This window comes from Gavia stellata, chromosome 3 (genome assembly GCF_030936135.1).
Source record: "Gavia stellata isolate bGavSte3 chromosome 3, bGavSte3.hap2, whole genome shotgun sequence".
Classification (NCBI taxonomy): Eukaryota; Metazoa; Chordata; class Aves; order Gaviiformes; family Gaviidae; genus Gavia; species Gavia stellata.
In genome coordinates, this window is record NC_082596.1 from 81982968 (window position 1) to 82010873 (window position 27906).

Genomic DNA, 27906 nt, shown 5'->3' on the forward strand with positions numbered 1-27906 from the left:
CGTGTCAGGTACTGCCAGCTTATTTACCCTGTGCTTGCACATGTCATCCAGCTGTTTCTCTTGCGTCAACACTAGCAATCATGCAGACAGCCAGACCAGGGAGTTGATCCGGCAGAAAATGCTATGCCCCTCCCTCCCACCCCCAAAAATAAAAGTTTTCAGGTATAGGAGCTTATGCAAGACAGATACTGGTGTCCTTCCATAACTGCCATCCCTATTCATGAACCTGAAGATTTAAAGCTCAGGTTTTTTGCTCTAAGTGAGCTGGTAAGATCCACGGTTATCCATAGTTTCATCTGAACTACTCCTAATTTTTGTCTCCTGTAATTCAGGTGTATCTTTTCAGTCACTTGAAAATGCCATATTTTCATTTATTTAGCTGAAAATCTGATGCACGCAGTTTTGTGTCATGGTCAAAAATCTGTATTGAATTGATGGGCTTAAACTGAGCAAAGCAGAACTGCCCCAGCTCATATTTCAATTTAATTTGCCTCTTGCTATGTTATAGCTCTATTTTAAACAAATTACTACAGTGAGGTAGCAGCATAAGAATGAAATATCACCTTACATAATGAAAGTTTCCTTTAAGTGTTCATTGCGAGGCTAGTAATGAACAATGTGTTCATAACCTGCCTTTGAACGTGGCTACAAGCAGCTGTAACAAACCATTGAATTCACTCATCAAGGCTTGCGCTGACTCTCTCGCCTTTAGTGGAGGTAATGAGAAGAACGGAATGGAGGTGGTGCAAGTATATTCCATTCTGCTTTGAAAAGACAACATCAGTAATCTAACAGTCCTTTCCCTATAAGGTTTGGTTTTCCTCACAGAGAATAGTAAAGTATGTTTATTAAACCATGTATATTTTTTTTTGTTTCCTTGCATTTGAGCACAGGATTGGACACCTCTAGTCAATCTTCTTGAATGAGTGGTTACAAAAACCAGCCCAACATATCCAACTAAATGGGGTAGTTTGCTCTACGAAGAGGGCTGCATAGAGATCCACTGTTTAGATGCATGGTATGAAGTGCTGGGGACTTTGTGCAACCAAGGTTTTTTCAATAGAAAAAGGAATACAAGCTAGTTAAATTCCTTATCTTGTTTCCTCCACATAACTTATTTTTCCCCTAAATTTAGGCTTACAGTTGAGTCTGTAACTTATAAAGGGTGATTTACTGTAACAGTATTGTTGTGTAGAAGTTATTATTGATACCAGTCTCCCCACTACCTCCCCCCGCTTTGTATCTAATTAAAGCAAGTAATAAGAATTCTAGTTTATTGCCTTTCAAAAGAAGTGTGTTTGCTCTTTTTCTTTCCCTTTTTGATTCCTACTTCCAAACCCATTTTGGACAGCTCTGCCATGATCCTATCACATCATTTTCCTGTGGCCTCTTAGGTAATATTAGATGGATGGGAGCTGAGGAATGATTTGAGGAATTGAGATTTAGATGACTGAGTGGACAAGGCAGTTCATGACATCACCTTCCTCCTGAGCCTTTATTGGGAATAATTGAAGGAAATAAAAATAACAGAAAAGTTGCATAGCAAAATAGAGGGGTTTTTTGGTGTGTGATGTGGGCTTGATCACGCCAAAGAAAATTCAGCAGTGCATATGTTATTCCTGAAGAGACTGTAATCAAGTTAACAAACATGGCAATGATGGATTCAATTTTTAGTATTCAGTGTATTTTAATTGCACATTGAGATAAAATGTCACATCTTCCATTAATTTATAGTTAGCTTGTTTTAAAATATGCCTATATTAAGGAGTTATCTTTCCCCTTTTAACTCAATCTTTATTAATTGACAAAGTTGTGGAGGACTATCTTCCCCTTTACTAATCCCTTAAAATACTTCATCCTGAAAAGGCATCTGTACAGAAGTTTGCCATTATGACTTTCAATAGCTGTCTTCTAGTCAACCTTGACTGTGAGTCTGTTTTAAAAAAAATTGCATTTCCAGTGTGACTGACCTTTATTAAAATCATGTGTGCTCTCATTGCATTGCTCAGGTTACATTTCCATCTGACGACAAGAAGTTTAAAACCAGTTCAGTTTCCAATCACTGTCATCTAAGACTGCTCTTGATAATGTAGTTATTGAGGTGGGACTGAACTTGGAGGAAGTTGTCTGTCATCACCTACAGTCATCTAGTTATGCAGTGGGGAGGCTGATAGCAGTGGCATGGCTGCAAGGGCTTGCCTCTGCTCATTAATACTCCAGGTAGTGTGTGCACTGAATAGTTCAACGTTTTACGATGCAAAGCAATGTTAGTACAATTAGTTTCTATCACTATCTCTAATATCAATTAGTTGGATAAGAAGGAAACATCTTTTTTATACAGGAATTTTGGAAGACCAATTTTTGTCACTGTTTTAGCCGTTGCATCTTCCCTCCCAATTCCTTTAATTACTTTCTCGATTTATTTTTTGAGGGTCATAGCAGTATAACATTTGGAAAGAGAAAATGACCAAAGTTATTGTATAGCCCCAAAGCTAAACAATATGAGTATATTATTATTAAGGTTATGGCAGAGTTCCTAACTTGAGATTGATGTGTTTGTACAGCTGTTGCTAAAGCTGTGGCTCCAAACAATCACTAGTTGTTCTAATGAACTCTTCTGTTTTGAATCAAGAGGATGGGGGAAAAGAAAAAGACTGTTAAAATTGCTGTTGGATTAGTATGTGTATTTAGGTTAACGTGTAGCTGCAGTAGGTGAAGAGAAGAGGAAACAAGTATTTTTTTAGTACAAGTAGTCTAATAACTTGGGGGTTTTAAAGAAATAAAATTTGATAAAGTCATTTCTTTTGTATCATTTGTTCTTGTAACTCAATACTAGCACTGTGTACTGTCTCTTTATATTTATGAACTTTACTAATACCCTTGAAGATATGCTTAGCAATTATTAGTAGTATCTACCCTTTGTGTTTCAAAGTATGTTTATTGACTCTTGTCATATATTCTCTCAGTTTTACTAGAGAATTTTTGGAGGTTTTCTCATGTGTTGGAAATTTTTAAGGTGTTTGGAAAAGAGAGAGAATAAAATACATCTACTTTCATCCTCTCCTAGAGGCCGCTCATTTGTAAATATATGGCAGAGGTTATACTTGCTCGAATTTTTTCAAACTTCTGGACAAAAGAAAATAACGTTAACTCAGCACTTTATGCTGATTGTATGTATGATTGGTTTTTGTCTTCATAATTGTGAAGTTTGTTGTTATCACTTACATAAGGGTGATGAAAGCTAATTTCCTTTCTGTCCGTGTGTATATTCTCAATTTCAAAAGTGCACCAGTAGAACTGTGCATCCCCTATTTCCTTTTGAGATCATCAGACTTGCTCGAACTTGCTTGCAATAACCTAGTTAATATGCAGCCTTTCTGTTGGAGTAGTGGAGGATGTTTTAAAATCTGCATGAGAAATTCCTTCCATTGGGATGCTCTACGTTGCTGAGCTTTTGCACAGGGAAGCATGAAATGTGTTGCTTTAAATAACGTCTGCGATTGTGATTCTTCCTAATGCAATTTCTGCAGACTTGCTTCTCTCCCTTCCTTCCCCCACATCTTTCTCTGCTTTCAGTAGAGCTGAGGACTTGCTGAATGCATCTTTTTTTCCCTTTGGTTGGCTGTTCTGTTATCTATATTGATATGGATGTTTTTGTTTCATATCTGTTCATATCTTCCTCTTCTGGACCGATGCACACACCGTATCAGTTATACTGCTGCGCTGCTTCAGAGCTGTATTTCTAGGAGTGGTGTTTATTTTTATCCATTTCCTAGGGAAAAAATTATTTTGCAGCAAAAATTAAAGTAGCAGATGATAAAACCCTACAGCTCAGTAACAGATGGATGAAAATGGATTGTGCAGTTGCCTCAACTAAAATCTGAAACTGCTTATCACAAATCTTGTGTCAATAGTGGTTCCCATTTGTAGTATGTAACGTACAGCTCTCCACCAAGACCAGAGCCACATCTTTGCTGCTAACATCATGCAGCATGGCTCTTCAAAAGTAGGTTGCACACAGCATGCAAGAGATAAATAGCTTGTCAACAGTCAGCAAAACTCTCTGTCTAGTGTCTTAAGTGCCAGCACTGCCTACAAGGCCCAGGCGCAAAGCTGCCTTCACTCTTTTCCTTCTTTGGCTCAGACCTCGCTTCTCCCCACCAGCTAGTTGCTTGGTTTTGTGAAAGGCGGGGAGTGCTGTAACTTGGAGCGGTTGGAAGGAAGCTAATGCTGCCAGCTCCCACTGCTTCAGGAGCTGTGTTGTGCCCTCAACCAGCTTCTTGTGCCGAGATCTTAAACTAACGAGCAGCAGCAGTAGTGGGGAGCAGGCTAGAGGCGAGGGGTTACATGCAGCTCTTGTACAACTCGACCTGGCGTGGAGGCAATGGCCCTGGGCCTGGAACACAGTCGTTCCTGGCGTTCACCGCTCCTGTTGCATCCGGAGGAGTGGATGGGCCATGCCTTCATCTGATCTTCTACTTCGGTCATCCTAAAGTAGTTGGATATTGCTGATGCTAGGCATCTGGCAAAAATAGCATATAAAGAAGACTTTTAAAAATAGACATGACTCTATAAAGCTCCAGAACGCACACACACTTTGAAAATGGGTGATGTAGTTGAATCTTTGTGAAACATCTCAGTGAGAAATTGATCTTAAAAACGACTGTATTTAATGGGAAACAGGGAAATTACGTTGATGCTGTGGGAAAACTTGCTTTCCATTGTAGAAAAGCAGTATTTCTCTTATTTTCTTTCTCTGTTTGCACTGAAGAACTTTCACAACTATTTAAAGAAACGTGTCACCTTAATATTCTTAATTACATGGTATGTGTCAGCCCCTGTGAGGAAGTTAACTGTATGTCAGTGAAAATCTTCCCTATTGTAGCTCTGCAGAGCAAATGATGTTATGTGTTCCTTCATGGTGATGTAAAATGATGTCACATATCGGGAGGCACAGGTGAAGTACAAGGGATAACTAACCAACTGATGGCCCCAGCTGGCCCAGAGAAACTCACTAGAGATGGTGCATGAAAAAGAGAAAACTTTGCCTGAAAATTAGAACATGGGCTTCTCTTGATTAGCTCTTACGTAAAAGCATGCAAGCCCCTGTGCAAGTAGTGGTTAGAAATACATCCCCCCTTCCAGGGGGAGATAATAATATTAAAATGATCAGGGCACTTGCTTTGATCTGTATAGAGATAAGAGAGGCTGGCTGAGTGCACCGACATAGAGTGAGAACTTGACTGAGAAACAGTGCTAAATGACATCAATCTGTCCTTGGCATGCCCTGCCAGGCACGTGGATGTAGCTGTCTTTGACCACCTGTTTGCTCAGATTTAAAAGAGTGGAGTTGAGATCAAGACGTTGCCTGTTAAAATATAAGCTGCATGCAGGGAAGCTGAGATTTAATCTATTAAAAGCTTGTGGTTTTCACAAACTGTGAAACTAAACTTCAGCAATGTGAGTAACTTTTAATACTTCCTACTTGTGACACAAAATATATTTCTCTCCAGAAATAGGAGTGCATAACAGCTTATTGCAAAGAATGAAATGCCCCACAAAGTCCACTCTCCCCTTCTGTAGTGCTGCCTTGCGCTTGTAGTAATAGACAAGATTTAGGTTTGGGGTTTTGTATCCCTGTGGTCTGAATTCCAGGGAGCACAAACAGAACTACTTCTGTCAACCTGGGAAAGTTTTTTCTGGCACAATATCATGCCTTCTTCCTGTTTAAAAAAAAAAAGGCGGGGGGAGAGCAAGTGTGGATGCAAAACTGTCCAGCCGTTGTAAGAGGAGGATTTTTTTTCCCTTCTAAATTTTGTTGGTGTTTAGCTCCTAGATAGCAGTTGATGTGTTTACAGCTCTCCCTGTGTGCGAGTTATAATGCATTTGAAATTATTTAAAAGTTTAAATGTAAAACCTTGATTTTACATTTACATGGTAGGAAGGCAGGAGAGGATATTAAGAAAAAAAAAGATAAAATAGTAATAACAAAAGTGTATTAAACCCTTCAGGCATATGCCACTAATTTTCTAACTCAAATGAACAGTATATTCTTTTTGTCCTTAATCAGAGATTTTCTTCATTCCTTTCTCTAGTGCTGTTGCAAATATGTCTGTTGGATGACTTTTCCCAATTTCAGAAAGACCTTTGGAAGTATTAAGATGACAGTGTCTGTCTTGGGGGTAGGGTTGTTTTTTTATTTTTTTTACTTGCAGACATGCTTGTGGCGCAGCTTAGTATCTCATTAAGAGAAGCTGAAGAGTATCTAGCCTCAAGCTTAGAATTCCAGTCTATCTGATATTAACACAATCAGCTTTTGATGACTTGGAAGATTTAATTATTGAATACATTTATATCCAAGTGCTCTGGACTAGTGTCTGTATACTGATACAGATAACTCATTTATCAAGGAAGATATACTAAGGAGTTGAACTCTTTGTCTATTCACACACTGAAAATATTACAAATTGTTATTTCAGCATAGCGTGTAACTTGAAATAAAAGGCAGGAAAGGTTTGCTGACCAGAGATGAAGAGTGAGTGTGTTTGTTCCACTCCAAACACAAATGTGATTGAAGGATTTTCTTTTATGTACTGAGTACTAGTTTTCTGCATTTTTGTGAATTTTTTTAAGAAACTAGTTTCATCTCTAGATCATAAGTGAAACTCATGCTTCCCAAAGGGCATGGTGGAAATTCCCCATTTGCAACCCTGATAAAGCTCAAGCTGCATTGTCTTTAAATGGTAACTGCTTTTATGGTGGCTTGTTAAAGTTGAAACACATCTAATGCCTTTTGATGTATATTCCTGTATTGGTTTACAAAAAATACGCAGTGAGGGTAGCCTAAGGAGGATACCCAGCAGGAGAGAAATAAAATTCCTGATAGGTACGAAAGTATCCGAATGGTCTTGTACATGGCAGATTGATAGCCTCTTACTTCAAAAGCAGTTCCCAGGCAGAAACTGTGCATGTGTGTGTCCACGAATAAAATAAACTTTGCACTCTTTTTTCAAGCTTTCCCCATCTCATCTAATAACAAATGATGACTGTGTACACGGGCGGGGTTTTATGGGCTTTTGTCATTAGATGCTTGTAAACTATTTTTGCTTCCTCTGATGGTACATTGACTTGGCTCAGATTGGGGCATGTGTGTTTGTAAGGTAGATGCAGGCTTGCGAGATCACTGAACTCTAGCTGTTTCCAATTTACATACTAGACTTGCAAGTGCATCAGTGTGGATCATGCTCTCGGGGGTTTGAACCAACAAGCAGCTTTCATCCCCAGATATTTGTAACGTACCTGTGTCAAATCTTACGGATCAGCTGGTTAATTGCCCTCTGTGATGGGTTTTGTGGGCTTTCTGGTCCTTAAAGTCTGTGGTGGATGGCAGGTCTGCAGTGGCAGTTTGACAAGCCAGTTGGGGTTACTAGGTTTGCTTTGCTCCTTTTTTCACTCCTTGCCCCATCCCTGTTTCATAGTCCAGAGATGGTAAAATGCTGCAAAACTGAAAATAAAAACGTTTTGGGATTAGAGATGTAGAGCAGGCACCAAACAGGCTCAGTTTGATTCCCTAGGTTAGGAAGTCAGGTTTTTGTAGCCCCTTGCTCTCCTTGTAAATACTAAAACTCTAAAAACAGCAATATGGAAATAGTTAATATGAAGCAGAGTATTTCCAAGTCATCAACTAGCTTAACATGGCTGATTTATTTTTTAGGGGAAAAAAACAGTTTATTAATCACAGATGTGCATGTTTCTAGTGTTAAGAAAGCTGGGACTAGAATGAGAATTCCCATTTCCCTTCCAGTTTCAAAAATTTGCTTGTTCGTTGGAGGTAACTTTATCTTCTGGTTTGAGGGGGTCAGAACCCATGCTGCCTGCCCTTTTTCTTTAGCTTCAAAAATATATGTATGGACTCTCAGTGAACTCTCTGACCTTACCACCAGAGCAACATACCTGGTTTTTACTTTGAGAGAAATGGCAGTTAAATGCCTTCTTTTCTTATTGTGGCTATGAATTATAAAACAAAGCCCATCCATTAGGTTTTTTAAAATACTTCATTGAGTTACAAAGCTGTCTCTACTTGAACAAATAGTTATTTTATTAAATTTGATGGTTTCTTGTTGGATTGGTGTTGCTGTGTGTGATCGTTAGATGTGTGTTGCTTTTTTTCTCTCCAAGATGGCCATCTGTTGCATTTGTCCTTTTCTAAAAGGGAATCTGACACTCACTAGAAAGTTTACTGTACTTGAAACACAGTTGGGGTTAGCATACCCCAAATTTATTCCATCTGTTTTAGTTTTCAAAGTCCATGTTGTTCGTGGTTCAATTTTGAATACTCCTTTTTCCTCTTAGCATGTTTAGCGATAAAATATTCTTGAGCAACCATAGAAAACCAATTTGCTATGTAGTCATAAAGGAAACAAAGCCAATTTAGTGTAAACATTCCCAAGCATGGTAATCAATCAAACCAAGTCTGTATCCCTAACTGTATAGATAGAAGTAGTATATAGTGATGGGGCCGGGGGAGATTGGACATACCCGTGTGGCTGTTCTCACAGTGAAGGTGAAAGGTGTTTCCGTGCTCTTGAAAATGCCTGTATTGGATATTGATGCTCCCTAATGTTTGGATCTGGCAATGCCTCTACTTAAATATATGAACTTGAGCACCTAGTTTTTTTCATGACTGTGCTCTACTGTTGTAACTGGTCTCCTGAGGAAGTGGATGGGAGTAAGAATTGGAGAATCTGGACTCCTGTCAGCTGAGATGGGATGGGAAAGTTAACAATAAAGGGTCTCACTGGGAAAATGCTGGCATGGAATATTTGTAGTGAGTATTAACATTGACCTATGAGGCTGTAGGGATGTTTTCTGCAAATTTAAGGAGTGAAAAATCAACTCTGATCTCTGAAGAGGCTAGTGGGTTGGTATTCCGTTCAGGTTAACACTGGTGATGTTAAACCTCTCTTTTTTTTTTTAATGCCTTTTTAAATAAAATTTGATATTTAAGCTGAAGCGTTTATGGCAATACAGGTGGTTTTATTCATTTTAAGCTTTTCCTTCTTCCCCAGTGCTTTCATGCTTTAAAGAGCAAAGTGGAACAGTGCTATCATTTTGGTGTACTATTTACACTTTGTCCACTTTTATGATTCCCTGAAGCCCTAATAATACTACAATAAGTACTTCATATTAAATCATGCAGAAGAGAAGATGAGAAGCAGTTACATGCTGCATGCCAAATGAAAACTAATGCTGTGTGGGAGGATATGGCTAAAGTATGTGCTGTGAAACATGTCTGGCTAACAATGTTTTGTCTCTTAGATCCTCTCTGCTTCAGTGGAGTGTACCTATTTCTTCCTGCTCTCTTCCCTCCTTCTGCCCACAAACTCTTGGCCGACTTGGGTTAAGAGTAGGAGTGGTACAGCAAAAGTGCAGTCAGACGTCTCCCTCAGTTTCAGGGGCTCTGCATTGTACTATTTGGTTTTACAAGAAATTTGGTAGTTGATAAGTGTTGATTGTCAAAAGGATGGGTGAGAATTTGGGGAGGTGGAGCACAGGTTTTATAAAAAGAAAAATGGGTTTATTAACTGCAGGCTTAGGGATAGGCATGTTGTTGTAAAAGTAAGTCTTACGCAATCAGTTACTACACCACCACTGCCTTTTTCTTAGAAAGGAGGAATTGTAAAGGAAAGAAATGCAACAGATACAAAAATACAAAACAGTACGTGGTGAACTTCTGAGAAGGCTTAATTGCCTTTTTTTTTATAAACAAATGAATATGCTCAATTTTTTTTTTTTGGTATGGCAGGAACTTGTATAAACCGTTATTGGGACAAAAAATATATACAAATGAAAAAAAAACTTGGCTGAGTGATTATAACATCTTGAAGCTTGGGAATCTTGAAAACAAAGCATTTAGATTGTGCTTTAACTAGTTGGTGCAAGAACATCAGCACTGTTTTCTCCTCTTCTGTGTTCCACTAGCAGAGTGGCAGAAGGTTATTTATTGATATACCCATCAGCTGACGTTTGCTATGATTTCTGAAACAAGGTATCTGATAAAAATTAAAAGATGCATGATACAATAAAGGTAGAGTTGAGTTTGGTGAAAGAGAAGTCAAACTAACTTCTTACAGAGTTTTAATAGGAGATTGTTTGGATTCCTGTGGAGAGCTTGCAGATGGTTGGAAGTTTTGTTTGGAATTTTTTTAATAAGCAGACCACTTTTTTTTTTAAATAAAGTAAAAAATCTGTCATGATGTGAATGCTGATGGCTAGTAGGCTTGCTTTTCTTACATATGTGCTGAGGACCCTTAAGCAGTAATCCAGGGGCCTTGAGGGATACTCAGATTGCAAGTTGAAAACCATTGTTAGAGATAATTAATTTCTTCCTTATGTTTCCTCCTTCAGCAAGAAAATAATGTGGTAATTCCGTAGCACTGCTGTCCCAAGATTTAGAGACAAAACCGAATAAGCATCTGCTTTTTGGTAGTACCCATTACTTAAAGCCTTGAAACCAGGTTAATGGCATAATAGGAAGTCTCCTTACCCTTGTGCAGCACAGCTACAGCTGTGGCTAGAAGATAATTCTGTAGTTGAATCCTGATTCTGGGTGACTTGCTTTAAAGTGTTAGCAACTAGCTTGTTGGACTGCAAGTAGCTTTATAAAGTTTATCTTCTGCTTTATGGAAACATGATGAAAGTGGTGGTTAATAGCAATTACTCTGTATGTGTTCATACAGTGTAAGCTACAGGTGTTCTTATCATCAAAGCTGATGCATCTTAATGGTCACATGCCATTTAAGTTTTATTAACATAGAGAAAAATCTTGACAAACAGCCTGATAGATGACGATTTTTGATTCCAAGGAAGGGATGCCCTTTTTGGAACAGCTTGAACAGTGAAGGAAAAATAAAAAGTCCTAACTATATTCGCATTTTACGTCTCTTTCCCCATCTCAGTTCAAAGCCATAATTTGCACTTAATACTCTGTGGAAACAGCAGGCTCACATACTTGTGTGTAGATCCAAGGCATTTGGGTGTTTACAATGAAGTGTCTTGCCACATCAGTGTGACCATATTATGCTACAAAATTCAAAATACCTCTCGTCAGACTGGCAATATGCCTTTTACGGAAAAGCTGCCAGAAGAGGTGACCTGAACATCTGTGTCAAGCTTCAAGAAGGAACACAAGTGCTGCATTTAATTCCCAGCAGTAGAAACAGTCAACAAAACATTAATGTCATCCTTACATAAACTATCTCTTTACAAAAGTGCACACACAGGGAAAAAAACATATTTGACAACTTAGGAGAGTCTTGTGAATACCCTAGTGGCAGATAATATTCATAGGAGTGGTGTTACAAGAATGTGTCCAGAAAAAAAGTATGTTTTTAGGAAAAGAGAATTGCTGGGGAAAAAAAGCATTGTGCTGCACAGGGAAAAAAGCAACCGTCTCACGATAGCTAACCAGTGGGTGTTTATCATAAGCACACAGTCCAGTTCCAGTGACAGGAGCCTCGGTGGGAAAGTAGTATTGACCTCATGTACATATAGCTATGGCTTGAGAAAAGTGTACTTTCGCTTGACTACAGAACTTCAGGCATTGTCATGCTGAGAAATACTGCTGATCCTGATATTTGAGCAAATGGCCTTTTAAACATAGATATTCTGTGCCGTTTTAAAAAAAAAAAAAAAAAAAAAACAAAAACCAAAAAAAAAACCCAACAGCCAAAACTCCAAGAAGATTTAAGCAAAAGACAGACATCTAGCTGTTTTCTGGATTCTTCTTCCCCCTTTCCCAAGGGTAGGGAAAATAAATAAATAATGAAAGTAACTGAGGCATTTGTAATTAAATTTGGTGTTTGAAAAATAATTTGCTTATCTCAGTGAGGCAATTATCTTTGCTCTTCATGTCTACGCTCAAAGCAGTATACATAAAAAGATAAAACAAGCATATCCTTCCATAAAGTTAGATGACATGTGGAAAGTATAATCCACTATCAAATAAGTATCAGCAGTGGTAACTATGAATTATAATTGAGGCAGGAGTGACTTAATGAAGCTTGACTGTTGTAAGCATATAAATGGTGCTTATGTATGGGTGGCCATGTGCAGCATGAACACTGATAGTTGTGGTGGTGTTAAAGGCCAGGTTACTTCAAAATAATCTGGCTGATTTGTCCATAAATCCAATCTGATATCCATTATTACATACATCATTTGCCTTGTTTCTCACTTAGCAGTGTTTCAGCTTTAAAATGCTCCCCTCCTTCTTTTTTCAGACTCCCTTTCGGTCTCCAGCAATGATGCCAGTCCTCCTGCTTCAGTAACATCGCTTCAGCCCCACATGATCGGTGCACAGAGCTCCCCAGGACCCAAGCGCCCCGGCAACACTTTGAGAAAATGGCTTACCAGTCCCGTGAGGCGTCTTAGCAGTGGAAAAGCAGACGGGCATGTCAAAAAACTAGCCCACAAGCATAAGAAGAGTAGAGAGGTTCGCAAAAGTGCTGATGCGGGCTCTCAGAAGGATTCTGATGATAGTGCAGCGACACCACAAGATGAAACTGTTGAAGAGGTAAGCCTTCAGGGCAGCTTCCCAAGACCTGTTTTTATGTTTTTCAAAGAACTAAACGTTGTCAGGTGAAGGTTGTCTCCTCAGTTGACTGTCCAGCAGTTGAGCAAAGTGGCATGTGCCATGTGCTCATTCTTGATGACTGCTGTATTCTGCATAAGTACCGTGCCAGGCACAGTTTCTGCCTTTCTGCATTGAGAGCATTAGTAAAGCTCTGTGGAGAAGGATCTCTAGCTGAAAAAGAGAAATGGGAGAGTAAGAAGTTGTTCTTTGGCTTTGCTCTCTCATCCCGCTCAGGAAAGCAGTTTTGTGAGTAAAGGTGCTTCACATTCTGGGAATAATCAAGTCATTTTGTATTCCCTTTCCTTTTCTTGTTGGTGGATCAGGGAAAATATAGGGAGAGCTGCCTAACTGCATAAAGCTGTATTTACACCTTGAGCAAGATTTAGAGCACATAAAAATTACTGGCCCTTCAAATCAAAAGGTAGTTACTATCGGTCAAATAATAAACATGGCAGTTTTCATTGGAGGGAAGGAAATTGTGAACTATTCTAGATTTTGCCACCAAGGACATCTACTGAAGGTTTCCCTTCCTCCCACAAACATGTGCCCACCCTTCTAAGCCTGGAATTCATGTATGAGCAAAGCCTGCCTCCGATGAGGTGTGGAGAGAGCCAGATTCCCTTCTGTTACAAACCTATGGTTCAGGCTGAAATGAATGGCATGTTACTGTTTCCAAGGGCACAGCCACTTGCATGCTATACAGTTACTCCCTTTTACCAAGCTTGAATCTGACTAGGAGTTTTCATAGTTATTGTACAGAAAAGTGGTCTCAGATGCCCAATTAATTATTTAGTGCATTTTTTTTCTTGCGCCCAACATATTTTGCTGCAAGCTTGGAACATCAGTGAAGTTATGCAGTAAATGTAGGGAAAGAAAAGACTGGAGACTTGGCAGCATGGTGAATTGGGAGATGTGGTTTGAGAAGGAATATTGGCCTCTGTCCTTGAACGTCAGGCTGTAGAAAGACACCCTCTGTAATGCAGTTGTAGCATTGCTTTGGAAGGATCTGTTATTCTACAGTTCTGTGAGTGAGGGAAAACCTAAGGCCAGTGCCTTGAAGTCAGGAAAAAACAATAATGACCTATGCTGGCTTCCTTTAAAGATAGTTAAATTATCCTGCGAGATCAGTTACATTAAACTTTGACTAACTGAAATCATAGTTCCTTCTATAATTGGAAGGACTGTCTTTCAACACAACTGTAAAAATTACACAACCAGTCTGCTCTCACTACTTGGGGGAGGAGGGGGCAGAAAGTATAATTGACAAAAACTTCATGTTGTAATAGGGGGTTTTTTTAATATCCTTTAGAAGTCTTGCTATGAGGGTTGGTATGTAGGATACGAAGTTCTTGAGTTTCTAAGTTAGAGGAATGTGGCTCTTTACAGAACTGAACTTGGAAGGCAAGCACGGCTTTGATAAAACTTCCCTGTAGTAAATTTCAAGCTGAATGTCTTGTTCTCAGTATCTCAATCCATCTGCTTCTACCAAACACTTAAAACATTCTTTCTGTCATCTGCTTTTTTCCCTTCTGCTGAGGAGCAGCACTGTGTTTGTAGGATCATCTTGACTTGTTGGGAGCAAGGTGAATCTACAGAACAAACTTGTTTAAGACAAGTTTGTGTTGAACAAGCTTTATGCTGCTGAGGAGGTAACAGGGCTTGAATGTCTTGATTTCATTTACAGAGAGGTCGGAACGAGGGGCTGAGCAGTGGCACTCTCTCCAAGTCATCCTCTTCAGGCATGCAGAGCTGTGGAGAGGAGGAAGGTGAAGAGGGAGCGGATGCTGTACCGCTTCCGCCTCCAATGGCAATCCAGCAGCACAGTCTTCTCCAGCCCGACTCACAGGATGACAAGGTAGGAGGAGGAAGCGGGGAAGGCTTCGCATGTTGAGAGAACCTCTGTTTGCTCAAATCTTTCTTCTGTTTCCAAAATCTCTGTAAGGTATGTCATACAGCTTTATGGTAGACAGAAGTAATCACTGTGCCACTTTAGACAGTGTTAAAAGGGTTTTCTGTGGGAAGAGTGTGAATTAAATGCATCTCTATTTTAAAAGCACGGGTGCAGAAATTTTTCTACTAGCACTTTAAATGTGGAAATGGGCCGCTTTGTGTGTTTGCTGGCCTATTTACATCTGTTTAACAGATGCCATATTTATTGACTAGAATTCAATTGTTTTATAATCACACCTTTGGGTACTGAGGTTAAAATACTATGTGCAAGTAAGGTTTATCTGGAGAAATTAACAGTTGTACATAATGTTTTTAGATCATAGGCTGTTCACCAAGCCCTACTATTTTGGATAGTCTCAGTTCAGGGGAAAAATTCTTGGTTCACGTCTTAGCAGAAAGACCTGTTCACATCAACTCTAAGATGTTTCTGCGCAGCAGCATAGCTTTTTTCTTTTCTTTTTTTTTTTTTTGTGCCTCTACAAGTGTACTAAGAAGTTAATATCCAAATACGGGTGGTAATCTAGCTGGTTTTACAAACAAAGGCACACTGAAATTGAGGGTAAAAACTTTGCAACAGTAATGAAATTCTGGATGAAGTTAGTAACTGCATGAAGGAGATCTTACTTGCGTGTTATCTGTTTTTCTTAAACGTTGTGATGTTCATCGATTGAGAGGATTTATTTCACTTTTCAACCTGGATCAAATGGTTAGGGGACAACTATCAAGCCTGGAAATAGAAGGTTTTAGAGTAGAAACAGTGTGGACTTGTGCAGCAAATATTCACATTCACTGTTTACTTCCCATTTTGCTGCTTAAAATTTTTAGCTATTGTAATCTACAGCATGAACATTGTTAGTGAATTTTGTAGGTGGTTACTCACTGTTCTGAGTGATGCAGATGTTATTGATAGCTTTGGCTGATCTTGTTGACTTCTTTTTTTTATTCCTTTTATCCCACTGCCTTTCAGTGGGTATCTCAACCATCCCTGAAGCTATCGTTTGTAGGATCAAAATGGCTGGTTTCCATGCTTTATGTGTATTTAATTCCTACATCTTTTCCGAATCGAAAAAATGTAATATATGAGTTGGGGAAGTTAATATATTGGGAAATATTCTTGAAACAAAACAGGTTAAAATAGGCATTTTAAAATTTTGCCAGCCTTCAGACCTGAGAGAATATTTTATTGCTAGAAAATAATAATCTTAGTTTGGGGTTTAGAAATAGAATAAAAATAATGTTGGGGAAAATATGTTAAAGTTCCTGCTGATAAGGTGCCATATTTGCATGTCCCTTCAGTGGTATTAAAAAATCTATATGTAAGCCTTATAAAAAGTTCTCCAGAGAAAAATGGCTTTTGCTTATATAGTTCTTTTTGCACAATAAGAACAGTTATGTGAAGGGATATGCTTGTAAGTTAGTGTCCATTCACTTCTGTGTTTTTGGTGCGAAGTAGGACCCTTATCACAGCAGAATAAGAGGCTTTGAGTAGCTTTCAATCCCCAGTAAAATTTTGCTTTTCACTTAAGAGGTTAACATGCACTTTAAGTAGCTCAAACTGCATTCTAGAAAAGACTTCTGAGAAGCTAAAATTTGGTACAGTTAATATTATATCATAATTTTTCAAAACATGTAAATCGTGATTCATTTAAGGTGCGTTGTTTTTGTGCAGTATCTGTCCTACTGCACGGTGGGAGGCAAAAAAGTCCCCTCATGTGGCAGTCTGGGAGGTTGCGTGTGCATCCCTCAAGTCCACACACCGAGGCATACCACTGATTTCTAGTACCTAAAGCAAATGCTTTACTGGAATGCAGAAGTGAGAAGCCAGAGCAAAGTTTTACCCAGGAGAAGTCAGTTGTCCCTATTGGTGGAGTTACTGATTAATAAAAGCCTTGCAAACAAATTCCCGGTTGTCTGCCTTCTGGGTAGAGTCCTCCTTTGCATTCCTGCCATGCTCAGTGGTTTTTTGGGTTGCTCAGCTTCTCTGGATCCCGAGGAATGTCTCCTCCTTTCCGTGACCTCAGAGGCTTGGCTTTCATCTGCGCCTCACTGCGAGCATTTCTTCCTCTCTAGGGCTCCTGGTCTACACGCAGTGCTGGAAACGCCCTGCTCGCTGGGTTTCCCCTCCCTACCCAGCCCACTGTGGGCTCCAGCAACATCTCACACCTCCGCGTGCCCAGTTGCTCCCTCCACCTTTCCTTATTTTCTGGACAAGGGGTGTGCTTTGCTCCCAGAGTACCTCATCAGGAAGAACCTCAGCAGGCAGACTTCACCTGTGCAGCCTGGCAGCTCCTTCTTTTTCAGATAATATGTGATACAACCATATGAACTGGAAACCAACCAGTTCTGAAGTTTTACCAACAGTCACACCCCATATACTCCTACAGAGCAATAACAGAGAGACGGGACCTTGACCCGAGTCTTATTCCAACACTGCCAGTGTTTTGTAAGGCTAAGTTAAGCTTCACATCCAAAGCGAAAAACCGCATAGAAGTACAACTTTGGAAAATCTGGTCAACAGTCAGATGTCAGGTGCATACAGCTGCCTAAAAGACATGCTAGCTGTGGGATTGCTCAGTTTTTGGTGTGCATGCAAACATTGTGTGCTAGGCCGTGCTGATTTGTCTAATATCACTAAATAACACATCATTTTCTCCCCTAAGAGCTCATCTGCACAGTATGCATTCTTCTGTTCAGTAGCATCATTGCACACTTCACGGATGTGCATTTCATGGCAGTTTACAAGTTGTTTGCATTTAATTTTTGGATAAGCAGTATTAAAGTTTCAAGATCAGTTATGTTAATATGAAACTAATTATTTTCGCTTTTTGTTTTCTCTTTTTGTAAACTCTGATGCAGCATTATGTTGACTTGTGTTCTGTCCCTGCTTTGGCTCAGTTCCCGTAGCTTTCCATTTAAAGTTCTCCGTATTTCCTTTGCTTACCCAACCCTGTTTTCCTTTCCGAATAAGACAAATAGAAAGCAAACTACCTAAAATCTGTATATTCTTTTTTGTATTGACTTGTGGGGAGCTTTGTTACATCCATGCCTGACTTGAGCAGAACCTCTTGTGTTAAGTCATTATACATGCCGTTTCTTTGTCCAGTTTGTTGGAAACATTTGCAGGACAGCTTACTCTGTGATACATGATGTTCACTGTGCTGTTCACAATATGAAGTAAGGTTCATATTACACCCTGTTTCTACTTTCCAGTTATTTAATGATAAATGTAATATGCAAACAACTCTGCAAATTACTGAGGCTGAATTTAATGGCCCTCTCGCAGAATCCTTTACTGTGAACACTTTTTACCTTCAGTTGCATCTATAAACTGGCATTTTATAGCTTATGAGGCCAGAGATCATCTGTGCTCTACCACATACCATTGGGGAAAATGCATGGCAGAAAGAATGGTGAGCTCAATTTCCCCTCTGAATCTGGCAATATACCCCAGCTCCTTTAAAAAAGTAAATGCCCCCGAGTTACTGGTGTATTTTTTCTTAGCTTGATCATGCTTCCTCCTTTATTTCAAGTCGTCTTCGTTCCTGATACTTTTCTGCAGCTATTGCTTTGTTTAACCACCAATAAAATCGGTTCACAGACTGTTTGTTGTCCATTGGGTCAGCTCAGGTGATTTTTACAGCTATTTGTCAGGCATTATCATAATCAGCAAGATGAAGGATATTTCCTTGACTTCTATTGCATGTAGGAACAGGAGTTTTTATCCCAGCATTTAACTTCTGTGGTGGTTACTTAAAATTTCCAATTCCAGTTGCCCAAGTTGGAAGGGATGATCTTAGTGTTACATTACACTGACAGTTACTGTCAGGTACCTTTGGCTGACAGAGAAGTGAAGGAGGTTTCTTGATCCTTGAGCAAGTACCAGGCTAACTCTGGGATTCTCCTTCCTTTGTGTCATTGCACAGACATCTTCTCGATTACTGGTGCGGCCGACCAGCTCCGAGACACCCAGTGCTGCAGAACTAGTCAGTGCAATTGAAGAGCTCGTCAAAAGTAAAATGGTGAGGCTGACTGGCAGATGCATGTGTTTAAAGAAGTTGCGTCTTCAAGTCCCGACTTGCTATTTAAAGAAAAGCTACATGCCCATCCTGAGTAACCTTTGACTTGTAAAACTTGATGCCTGTTTCAAAAGTCACTTTCTGGGTTGGTGTATGGGTCGCTTTGTACACCCGCTTTTGTAAAAGCACTTACTGAATAGGTAAATGGCTGTGTAGAGCAGCAAAAAAACAGTAAATACAAGGGAGAGGAGAAGACAGAAAATGTATTTCCTATTAGTAGAAAGAAAATGTCCTATTAGTGAAATGAATGCTAAGACCCAGGGTTGCCCTGATTTGCCTGATAGACCTTTATGGGAAGAATCCCTGAGACTGAATTTACAGCAAAGCTTGCAGAGTTCAACCGTAAAGCAGATAACCCTCACACAGAGACATTTATGCTATCTAGCTGTTTTTTAGGCAACCTGATGATGAAGAAATAAGTACAAGAGTAAAAGCATAATTTTGTATGTTAACAGCTCCTTCCTTGCTTTGCAGTGTTTGCTAACATATTAAGCAGGAGGAATTTGTGTCAGCTTTTTTAAGTTTCTGTGTTTTAAAATTTCTATGTTTCTGAAGATGCTCATTGACGTAGAATAGGGAGTATGGATAATACCAGGAAGGCCGCCCTTCCGATTCGAAACCTGACTTGACCTGGTCCTGGAAAACCTGCTCTAGATGACCCTGTTTGAAAAGGGGGATTGGACCGTATGGTTTCAGGAAGTCCCTCAGCAATTCTGTGATTTGCTCAAAACCTTTAAGTCTGGCTTTTGCACCATAGACCCTGTTGGGCTTAGTACAAATGCCACTGTGAAAACTCTACAGAGAACTGCAGCATGGCAGCCCCATATTACCAGAGGTTGACATTTCCAAGGCTTGTTCTAAATTTAAGCAGCTTTGAATTTCAGAATGAGAAATTTGAATTTCCATTTTCTATTTCCTCATTCAGAAAGACTTACACTTCACTTACATTACTGCATGAAATAATTCTGCGCTTTCTTAGAGTATTAACTTTGCCTTTTACTTCTGTTGTACCAGAAGGGTGAATAGGAAGCAATCGGTGGGAAAATTTAAAGTAGCCTTTTGTAAACGGAAAGTTTGACAGTCCACGTGTCTTTCAGGCAGCCTAGCAGTGGATATAACTTAACGATCCGTGCATATAGTCCCTGGTGGAGATGTTGTAATTTCACAGTTTTAGCCAGGGGTCAGCTTCTCCTGGGGTTTGGGCCAGTCGTATCATTACTGGGTTTTTACTTTTCGTAGGGAAACAAAAAAAAGATTACAGCTGAACCCCACCCTGGTGAAGTAAATGTGTCTTGCATTAAAGCTGTATCACATTCAAGGAAAAAGTGATACATAACTGTAGCTTGATCCAAGATTATGGGCTTGAATTAAAGAAGTCCAATAAATACTTCATAGAAGCTTGTTTGTATTATTTCTCCTATGGCTTCTTCATCTTTTCTACAGACCAAAGACTGCAGAGTCCATGCAAGGGAGACAGTATATCTGGCAGAAGAGATAGGGACTCTTTTCTAGGATCTGAACTGTCATGAAGGTCAAAAGCAACACTGACTGTAGAAGTCATTATTTTCTTCAGTGAGTCAGTAATTTGGCTAGTTAATATGATAAACAAAAAGTCTGACGAAGAATGCCACTCCTGTTGTAATAAAAAACTGTAACATCCAAAGAATCTCCTTTAAAGATGTCCTATTTATTATTGAAAGTAACTTTCATATACCAGAACTAAAATATGACAAATATAATTTAATCCCCTCAATAAGTACGCATCTGCGTAGCTCCCACCATAGAAATACTTACATACTGGGCAGGATAGTCTGATTTTAATCTTTTGTTGCTTAAACCAACTGAATTCCTTTCTTTTCCTGTGAAGGAAGGACTGACGTATCTCAAATGGGCTTCTATAAGGTTAGGTTATCTGTCCTGGAAAGCCACGTTATTGGTTAGTTTCCTGGAAGCTTGAGACCACCTTTGCCAAGATATATTGCAGTAATTGATCTCCCATAGGTTCCCATGTATAGCTGCATGTAAATGTGTCTTGTGAATAAAGAGGAAATAAATCATTGTTGCTGTCTGTCTTGAACACCTTCTCAGGCCCTGGAGGACCGTCCGAGTTCCTTGTTGGTAGATCAAGGTGACAGCAGCAGTCCATCCTTCAACCCTTCAGATAACTCCCTTCTCTCCTCCTCATCACCCATAGATGAGATGGAAGAAAGGAAATCCAGCTCCTTAAAAAGACGACAGTAAGACCACATTTTCAGTCCTTTTTTGACAATGTTTTGAAGAGATAGGTGAAATGTTTTAAAAATGTCCATTTTGAACTGGCAGCAGAAACTGTTAATCTGGAAGGGGGAGGATTTGTGTTGGGTGTCAAGCATGCAGTCACGTTATGCAAAGAAAAAAAAATTTCTTAGACAGTCACAGTTTCAATTTCCTGTGATTTTGAATTTTAGTTATACCTGTGTTTGACTTTTGTCACATGTCAGTCTGTTATGCAGGAAGATGCTGATCTTTAAATGTTTAGAGGGTGATTAGGCTTCAAAAAACTGGTAGTTCCCTTTGGTCTGTTCCACTGCACTCTTAATTTCTTTATGTAAGAGTTAACTGTTACCATGGTAGAACACAAACATGTCTGGCTGCAAAATTATTTAAATCTGTGGGTAGAAATAACAGTTCATATACTTAAGAGTCTCCAGACCAGAGACATAATAGCATTTTATTTTAAACAATAGTTAAATGTTTAATTTTAATGACACGTGTAAGAAAACATCTGACTTAAGATAAACAGAAGTAAGTCTGCTCTGGTTCTAAAGTCAAAACAGCATCTTGCTTAGAAAGAATGTGCATTAATTCTTCCATTTCAGCTCTGCTTATCAAACATATGTGACTGCAAATGTGTGAAAAGCTGTATGCCATTAATCCTCTTTAAGAATCTGTTTCATTTTTTTAATGAAATATGTGTTCACCATTTTCTTTCCATTGTAGCTATGTCTTGCAGGAATTAGTGGAGACAGAGCGAGATTACGTACGAGATCTGGGCTACGTAGTTGAGGTATAATGTTTTGCATTGTCTTGATTTGTTTTTCATTCTCTTGATCTTTCTTTTTTTCCTTACTGTGGTACCAACCAGCTGTGTAGCTTGAATGTCACAGTTCTTTCAAAACAAAACACAGGAAGAAACTGGAAATGTGAACGTTTGCATTCTGAGTTTTCCCTTCTGCAGGCTTTTAACATATTAGAAATACTGTATCAGATCTCATTCCTTTTTTCTTCCTGTTATTGTGTACACCATATTGTTCTTCTGAGGAGTGTAGTCAGTATTTTTTTAAGATCACTACCTCTGGCTTAATAGTATCTTAGACTAGATGGTTTTATTTAGCAGAATTAAATTCAAAAAAGCATTGTAACGCAGCAGGTAGAGGAACTATCCTGGATTTGAAAGACTTGCTTCCTCTCCTACTGCTAGGCTTCTCTTAGACTTCTTAGCTTCCTCTTCTGTAAAACGAGATAACATCACATATCTCCGTTCAGTCTTCAGCTACCAACAAAACGCATTTGAAAGAGTAGAGAGAATGAGCGTGACAGTGAATTTCAGCCTAACAGGGTTCAATTTTTAAACTCTGTTTTAAGGGGAGGGAGGGAGGGAAAGATGGGCATTGTGATAGGCTTTTTACAGTATTTAAAGGGTGCGTTAGAAAGCTATGAAGAGATGTATTTGTGTAACTAACAAAATAATTCCTAGTGAAAATGCTAGACATCAAAACATAAACTTTGCAAACTAAAACCAGACCTGGCTAATTAGGAATAGAAGTATTAGGAAAACAAAAGGAATAGAGTTGCATGAACGTTACAAAATTTAAAAACACTCCCAGCTCTAACTATGTGATAGAATTGCACAGTGAGACGAGTGTATATATACCGAAAAAGAGATGACGGGACTATGGGAAAATGTAAAAGGAACTTTATTGCAGTCAGAATGCTTGCTAATAGAATTGATGTTCAATTTTTTTTGGTGTTCAGTTTGCTCATACCACAAGTAGTAGTCCATGCAGTATGGTCCCATATGCAGTGCAGCTGCTTTCTTCCTCAGCACTCTTTGGTGTAGGGTTAGTGTGGATGACTGAAATAAGAAACACTGAGCAAAGCAGCGCAGAAGCCAGTTCAGCGGCTCTGACTTGTACTTGGTAACAGCCCTACCTGGCAAAGCATTGTAGCTGCTTTAGACAATAAGGAGAAGGGCTGTAGAAGTTTCCTCTATGCTTTGAGCCTGTTCACGCAGGCTAAATTAGCTAGAGTGTTTCGTCTTTCTAGCACTGGGCAGTGTTGGGCAGGCAACCTCAAGCCAATTAGTGATATTTTGTGTCTATGCTCTATGTTATGTTGTGTTATAGAGCAGTTTTTTGGTTTGTTTTTGTGTCTCAAGCAAGCTGTTTTCATGGGCAATTTGGAAAGCTTCTGGGAAAAGGGGGGATTAAAAGACAGCTTACTTCTTTTAAGTTAAAATGTTCCCAGTGAATTTCCTTGGACTGTTGCAGGGTTATATGGCACTTATGAAGGAAGATGGCGTGCCTGATGACATGAAAGGCAAAGACAAGATTGTATTTGGAAACATTCACCAGATTTATGACTGGCACAGAGAGTACGTATTAACTTGAAAACCACCCACTGAAGAGTTCTACCTAAAAAATACTAGGTTGACTTTAAGAAATTTTTTTTCCTCAGATATTCAAATACAAGGTAAATAGAGTTGGTCTTGTGCTTTGAGTTGTAGATGCTGTAGATTCAGCTTACAGATGTTGGTATGAAGATTTGCTTTAAACAAGGATGCTTATATATACCAAGTGCTTCAACTGACAATCCATAGTATGGATAGTATTACGTACAGAAGTTTGTACTTTGAGGCTTTGTTTTCAAAAATGTTTTCTCTAAGAATACAGTCTAAAGAATTCATTAGGGGTTAGCAGGGCACCTCAGGCCACTCAGACTAGGAAGGAGAAAATTTTCAATCAATCTATGGAATTAAAGAATTTTATTAATGAACACCAGTATTTTTTCATCTTGGCATGGATTCAGATTTTTGGAAATCTATATTAAAATATTACACTGTTAACATTGTCATTTTGCATATACATTAATATCCAAAGCTGCTGATAGGGGACACAAAGTGGACCTTGCAGTAAGACCACTTTACCTTGCAATCACCTGTTGCTATAGTGTGTGCTATCAGAAGAAAAGTGCTTATTCTGTTTCTGTTCAGCTTCTTTTTAGGAGAGTTGGAAAAGTGCCTTGAAGATCCAGAAAAGCTGGGATCCCTGTTTGTTAAGCATGTAAGCGCAAATGTTGTCTTTGGCAAACGCCTATTCCTGCTACTGACCAGCATGTTTGATTATTAAGGATTTACCTATGGTACAACACAGTTAAGGAAGTGCTGTAAAATACTCCTTACTGTAAGAGGTGGAGAGGTCTTAAGAGCTTATGAATAGACTTAAGTAAATAATCTAGTTTTTGTTTCCAATATCCTCCTGTAGAGAGGAAATATGAATGTGGGCCCTGTTTCTCAATTCAGTTCCATTTCTGTGTGAGGAAATTGTCATTTCGTATGACCAGATACAGCTGTCTTCTAATCCCAGGTATCCATGCAGTACCATGGAACACAGGAACCAAAAATAGGAAAGCAGCTCATTCTTCTTACTGGTTTCAGTGCATTCTAGTTCTGTATCCTTTCCCTTTCTGAGAATCACAGCAGTGGCTGAGATTCCTCCCTCTTCACTTGGGGAAGGAGTTGAGACTGCCAGAAATTCATGATGTTTAATTTTAGTCCAACACAGTACCCTTTATAGCTTTATACAAGTCCCTGTTTTTCCACTTTTTATTTATATATTAAAAGGAATGACCGTGTGATACATGTGGATATTATAACACTTCGGAAGGAAATTGAATGAACTAGTTATCTAGAAACCAGATATCAAAATTCAGGACACATCAGACATGCCACTGATCAGTCAGTTTGGTGTCTTTTTGTGTAGAAATACAATTTAATATCTGTTTGAGATGGGATCTCAAGGTACTCCAAATCACGCAAAACAGCAGAAGGGAAACTTGCCTGCTAAATATGATCGTTTGCACAAGTGTGCAAAGACTGAAGACAGACTGGATTAAAGCAGATTTAATGGGTTTCAGATTTTCCCTGCAGTCTGCGTTTGAAGTCAATACCAGGGTAGCAAAAGAGCACAGAACCAAACACTAATGGAACAGTAACACTGAAAGCCAGGCCTAATTCCTGGATTAATGATGAGGAATGAGCTGTTTCATTTTTGAGGGATTATTATTATTAAAAAAAAAAAAGAGGCATGGGAAGAGGGGAGAATTCTGGCACTGGTAAAATGGGAAACCTGAAGGTTGTGACTCTCCATTTCTGATTGCTGTTTTACTTTCTCCTGGTATATTTGTAACTGAGTTGTCTTTGCAAGGCACCCTTACCACTCCAGATGGAAAGGCAAGCTGTGATGCTATTACAATATCCTCTAGCAAAACCCTGACTATCAGCTAGAACACGACGATTCAGTTCCTGCTCTTAATCTATGTTCTGTGTCCTTCACAATCTCCACCTTATTTCTTTCTTTTTTGCTTTCCATTTACCTTCGCGGGTCAGTACTACATAAGTCTCTGAGCAGCAAAGCCTCTAACGGCAAACCGATCCTAGTAAAATGAAAAGGAAGATCTTGGAGTAGGCAATAGGTGTATATGGTTTGTCTGTGTTTCTTAACCAGCAAGGCTGGTAATCAAGAATGAATCTTAAAGGCTTGGAGTTATGCTCTCTCTCTTTTTCTTTATTGCCTTGGTGTTAAAAAATGCAGAATCAGAGTTAAAAAAATACTAGCACCACCAGGCTACAACCACCATTTCCAGGCTATATCACCTGTGTCTCCACTCAAACTCCAGTAGGACAGCTAATACTAAATAGAAGACTGAGAGGTTTCTCCTAACTGCTCTGTACAGGAGGAGGTCATATACATGAGAATAATAATCAGATTATTATAATCAAATAAATGATATGATATTTCAAAGGCTTCATCCATTGCTCTTGCTAAAAGAAAAAGATAACCATTTTCCTACTTAATTTTATTGTGGGACCTGCTGAGCTATCATCTCTAAATACCTGTTGTTCAGGAGTATTTATAACTGTGGCAATTTCCTGACTTGTGTTGCCTTTCCAAAATCATCATGATATTTCCAAATAGATGTGTTTTCCTGCCTGTAATTTCTGCATATGTAGCTGCTTCTTTTCCTCAAAAGGACCTTTTTAAATTCGTACTTTTGAACAGCTGTACTTCTTAAAATAATACTCCATTTCAATCTGGCATGCTTTTTTCTTGATGATGATGTATCATTCTGTATCTTTGTTCTTCTAGGAGAGAAGGTTGCACATGTACATAGTTTACTGCCAAAACAAACCAAAGTCTGAACACATTGTCTCAGAATACATTGATACGTTTTTTGAGGTAAGTTTCTGAGAGAGGATATAGGCAAAGTGAAGGGTGTCTACAAATCATAAGCGTTATCAGATCCGTTGACAAAAAAAAAAATAAGGCAGCACATATTGTGTTTTTTTATATATCTATATATATAAAAAATTATAATTTCTTGCCACCTCTATTCTGATTTCTCAAGTATGATGCAGGCTCCTAGAGATGTATTAATCTCTAGGAGAAGAAAACTAAAGTTTGGGTATACGTTATTAATTAGTCAGTAGAGTCTCAGCTCAGGCAGTTAACAGTGCATATTATATGATGTGGCAATTTTGGATGAGCAAAGATTACTGTTGAAAATAGGCTATACACATAGGCTATACACAACCTGTGATTGAAAAATTACATTTCACTATACAGTCTTTTCAAAAAATGATATGGAAGATGCTTGGAGGGGGGAACGCTTTAGAAACAAAGCTGATACAGGTAAGGGGAAGGACTCTAGCTTTTGCTAACTGAAGATTAGGTTCTGCTCTGCCTTTTGCCAATTTCTGCTCTGATAGCCATTAATAGTGATATATCCTGCTGTGTTTCTAACTCAGCAAAACAGAACAAAGTAATTTCTAACTGAATGAACAAAAAAATGTTTGTTTTGCAACCCTCAGGATCTAAAGCAACGCCTGGGCCACAGACTTCAGCTCACAGACTTGCTAATAAAACCTGTGCAAAGAATTATGAAATACCAGCTGTTACTAAAGGTAACATGATGTTGAGATGAATTATTTAATATATGTGTTAAATGATATGTTTTCTTTTTTAAATATTGCTGATGCTTTTCCACCCTCCGCCCAAACAGAACGCAGACTTGTAAGCAATGTAATATGATTATTTTCTGAGCATATTCAGATAGTTATAAAAATTGCAGTAAATAGCTTGGGCAGAATTTTGGGGTTTTTTTACAGTTAAAGACCAAATGAACTCAAGTCAGTGAATGGAAATGTTTAGAATTTGAACCAATGTCATATGAAGGGGACAGGGATCTCCCAACTGTTTTCAAATGTAAATGTGATATGAGTTGTTGGGACTCATCCCACTTTTCCAACTACATCTGCAACCATTTTAATATCACATAAATATTTACTGAAGAGCAACACTGCGTATCACAGAGGTCATTGCCTTAATACATGTTCTTGTACGATCTAAATCAAAAATAGTGAATAAATCTTAAAAAATAGGAGGGGGAAAGCACTGCAGCAAGAAGCTTTAAAAAGATTTTTCTATGTGTCTTCTGCAGTCTGTCATTCTCTGACAGAGGATAGCAAATGCAGATTTTCTAAGATTTCTCACTGCTGATTAATGAGAAAAGAACTCACATTACTGTTTTTTCCTTTTTCAGGACTTCCTCAAATATTCTAAAAAAGCTAACCTTGACACAACAGAACTAGAGGTACTTGAGACATTTTCTCTTAGTGATTTGAATGCTCTTTACTCTAAACTTCTACTTGTTCTGACATAGAGCTGCTTCCCCTTTCTGATCTTCTTGAGAATGTGATTATAAGTGTTTACTTTTTGCATTTCTGTTCTAAAGCAACCATAGCAAATGAAACAAAATTTTATCCTGCTAACTCATTTGGAAAATAAAGCTTTGACTTTTTATTTGTCTTGAACAGAGAGCTGTAGAGGTCATGTGTATAGTACCAAAACGGTGTAATGACATGATGAATGTTGGCCGCCTGCAAGGATTTGATGTAAGTTGGCTGGGGTTTTGCTTAGAGTTTTGTCA

At 38.8% G+C, this 27906-nt stretch overlaps 1 protein-coding gene across 1 annotated transcript in view; it reads left to right on the forward strand.

The window, feature by feature from the left end:
- Window positions 1-27906, forward strand: part of TRIO (trio Rho guanine nucleotide exchange factor) — a 255702-nt gene that overhangs the window by 205559 nt on the left and 22237 nt on the right. Inside the window, exons 35-45 of the mRNA XM_059836123.1 lie at window positions 12282-12574; window positions 14319-14489; window positions 18508-18603; window positions 20749-20897; window positions 21640-21706; window positions 23190-23293; window positions 23912-23981; window positions 26067-26156; window positions 26789-26881; window positions 27520-27570; window positions 27794-27871. Of these exons, the coding sequence (XP_059692106.1) occupies window positions 12282-12574; window positions 14319-14489; window positions 18508-18603; window positions 20749-20897; window positions 21640-21706; window positions 23190-23293; window positions 23912-23981; window positions 26067-26156; window positions 26789-26881; window positions 27520-27570; window positions 27794-27871 (1262 nt within the window). The remainder of the gene's footprint in view (window positions 1-12281; window positions 12575-14318; window positions 14490-18507; window positions 18604-20748; window positions 20898-21639; window positions 21707-23189; window positions 23294-23911; window positions 23982-26066; window positions 26157-26788; window positions 26882-27519; window positions 27571-27793; window positions 27872-27906) is intronic.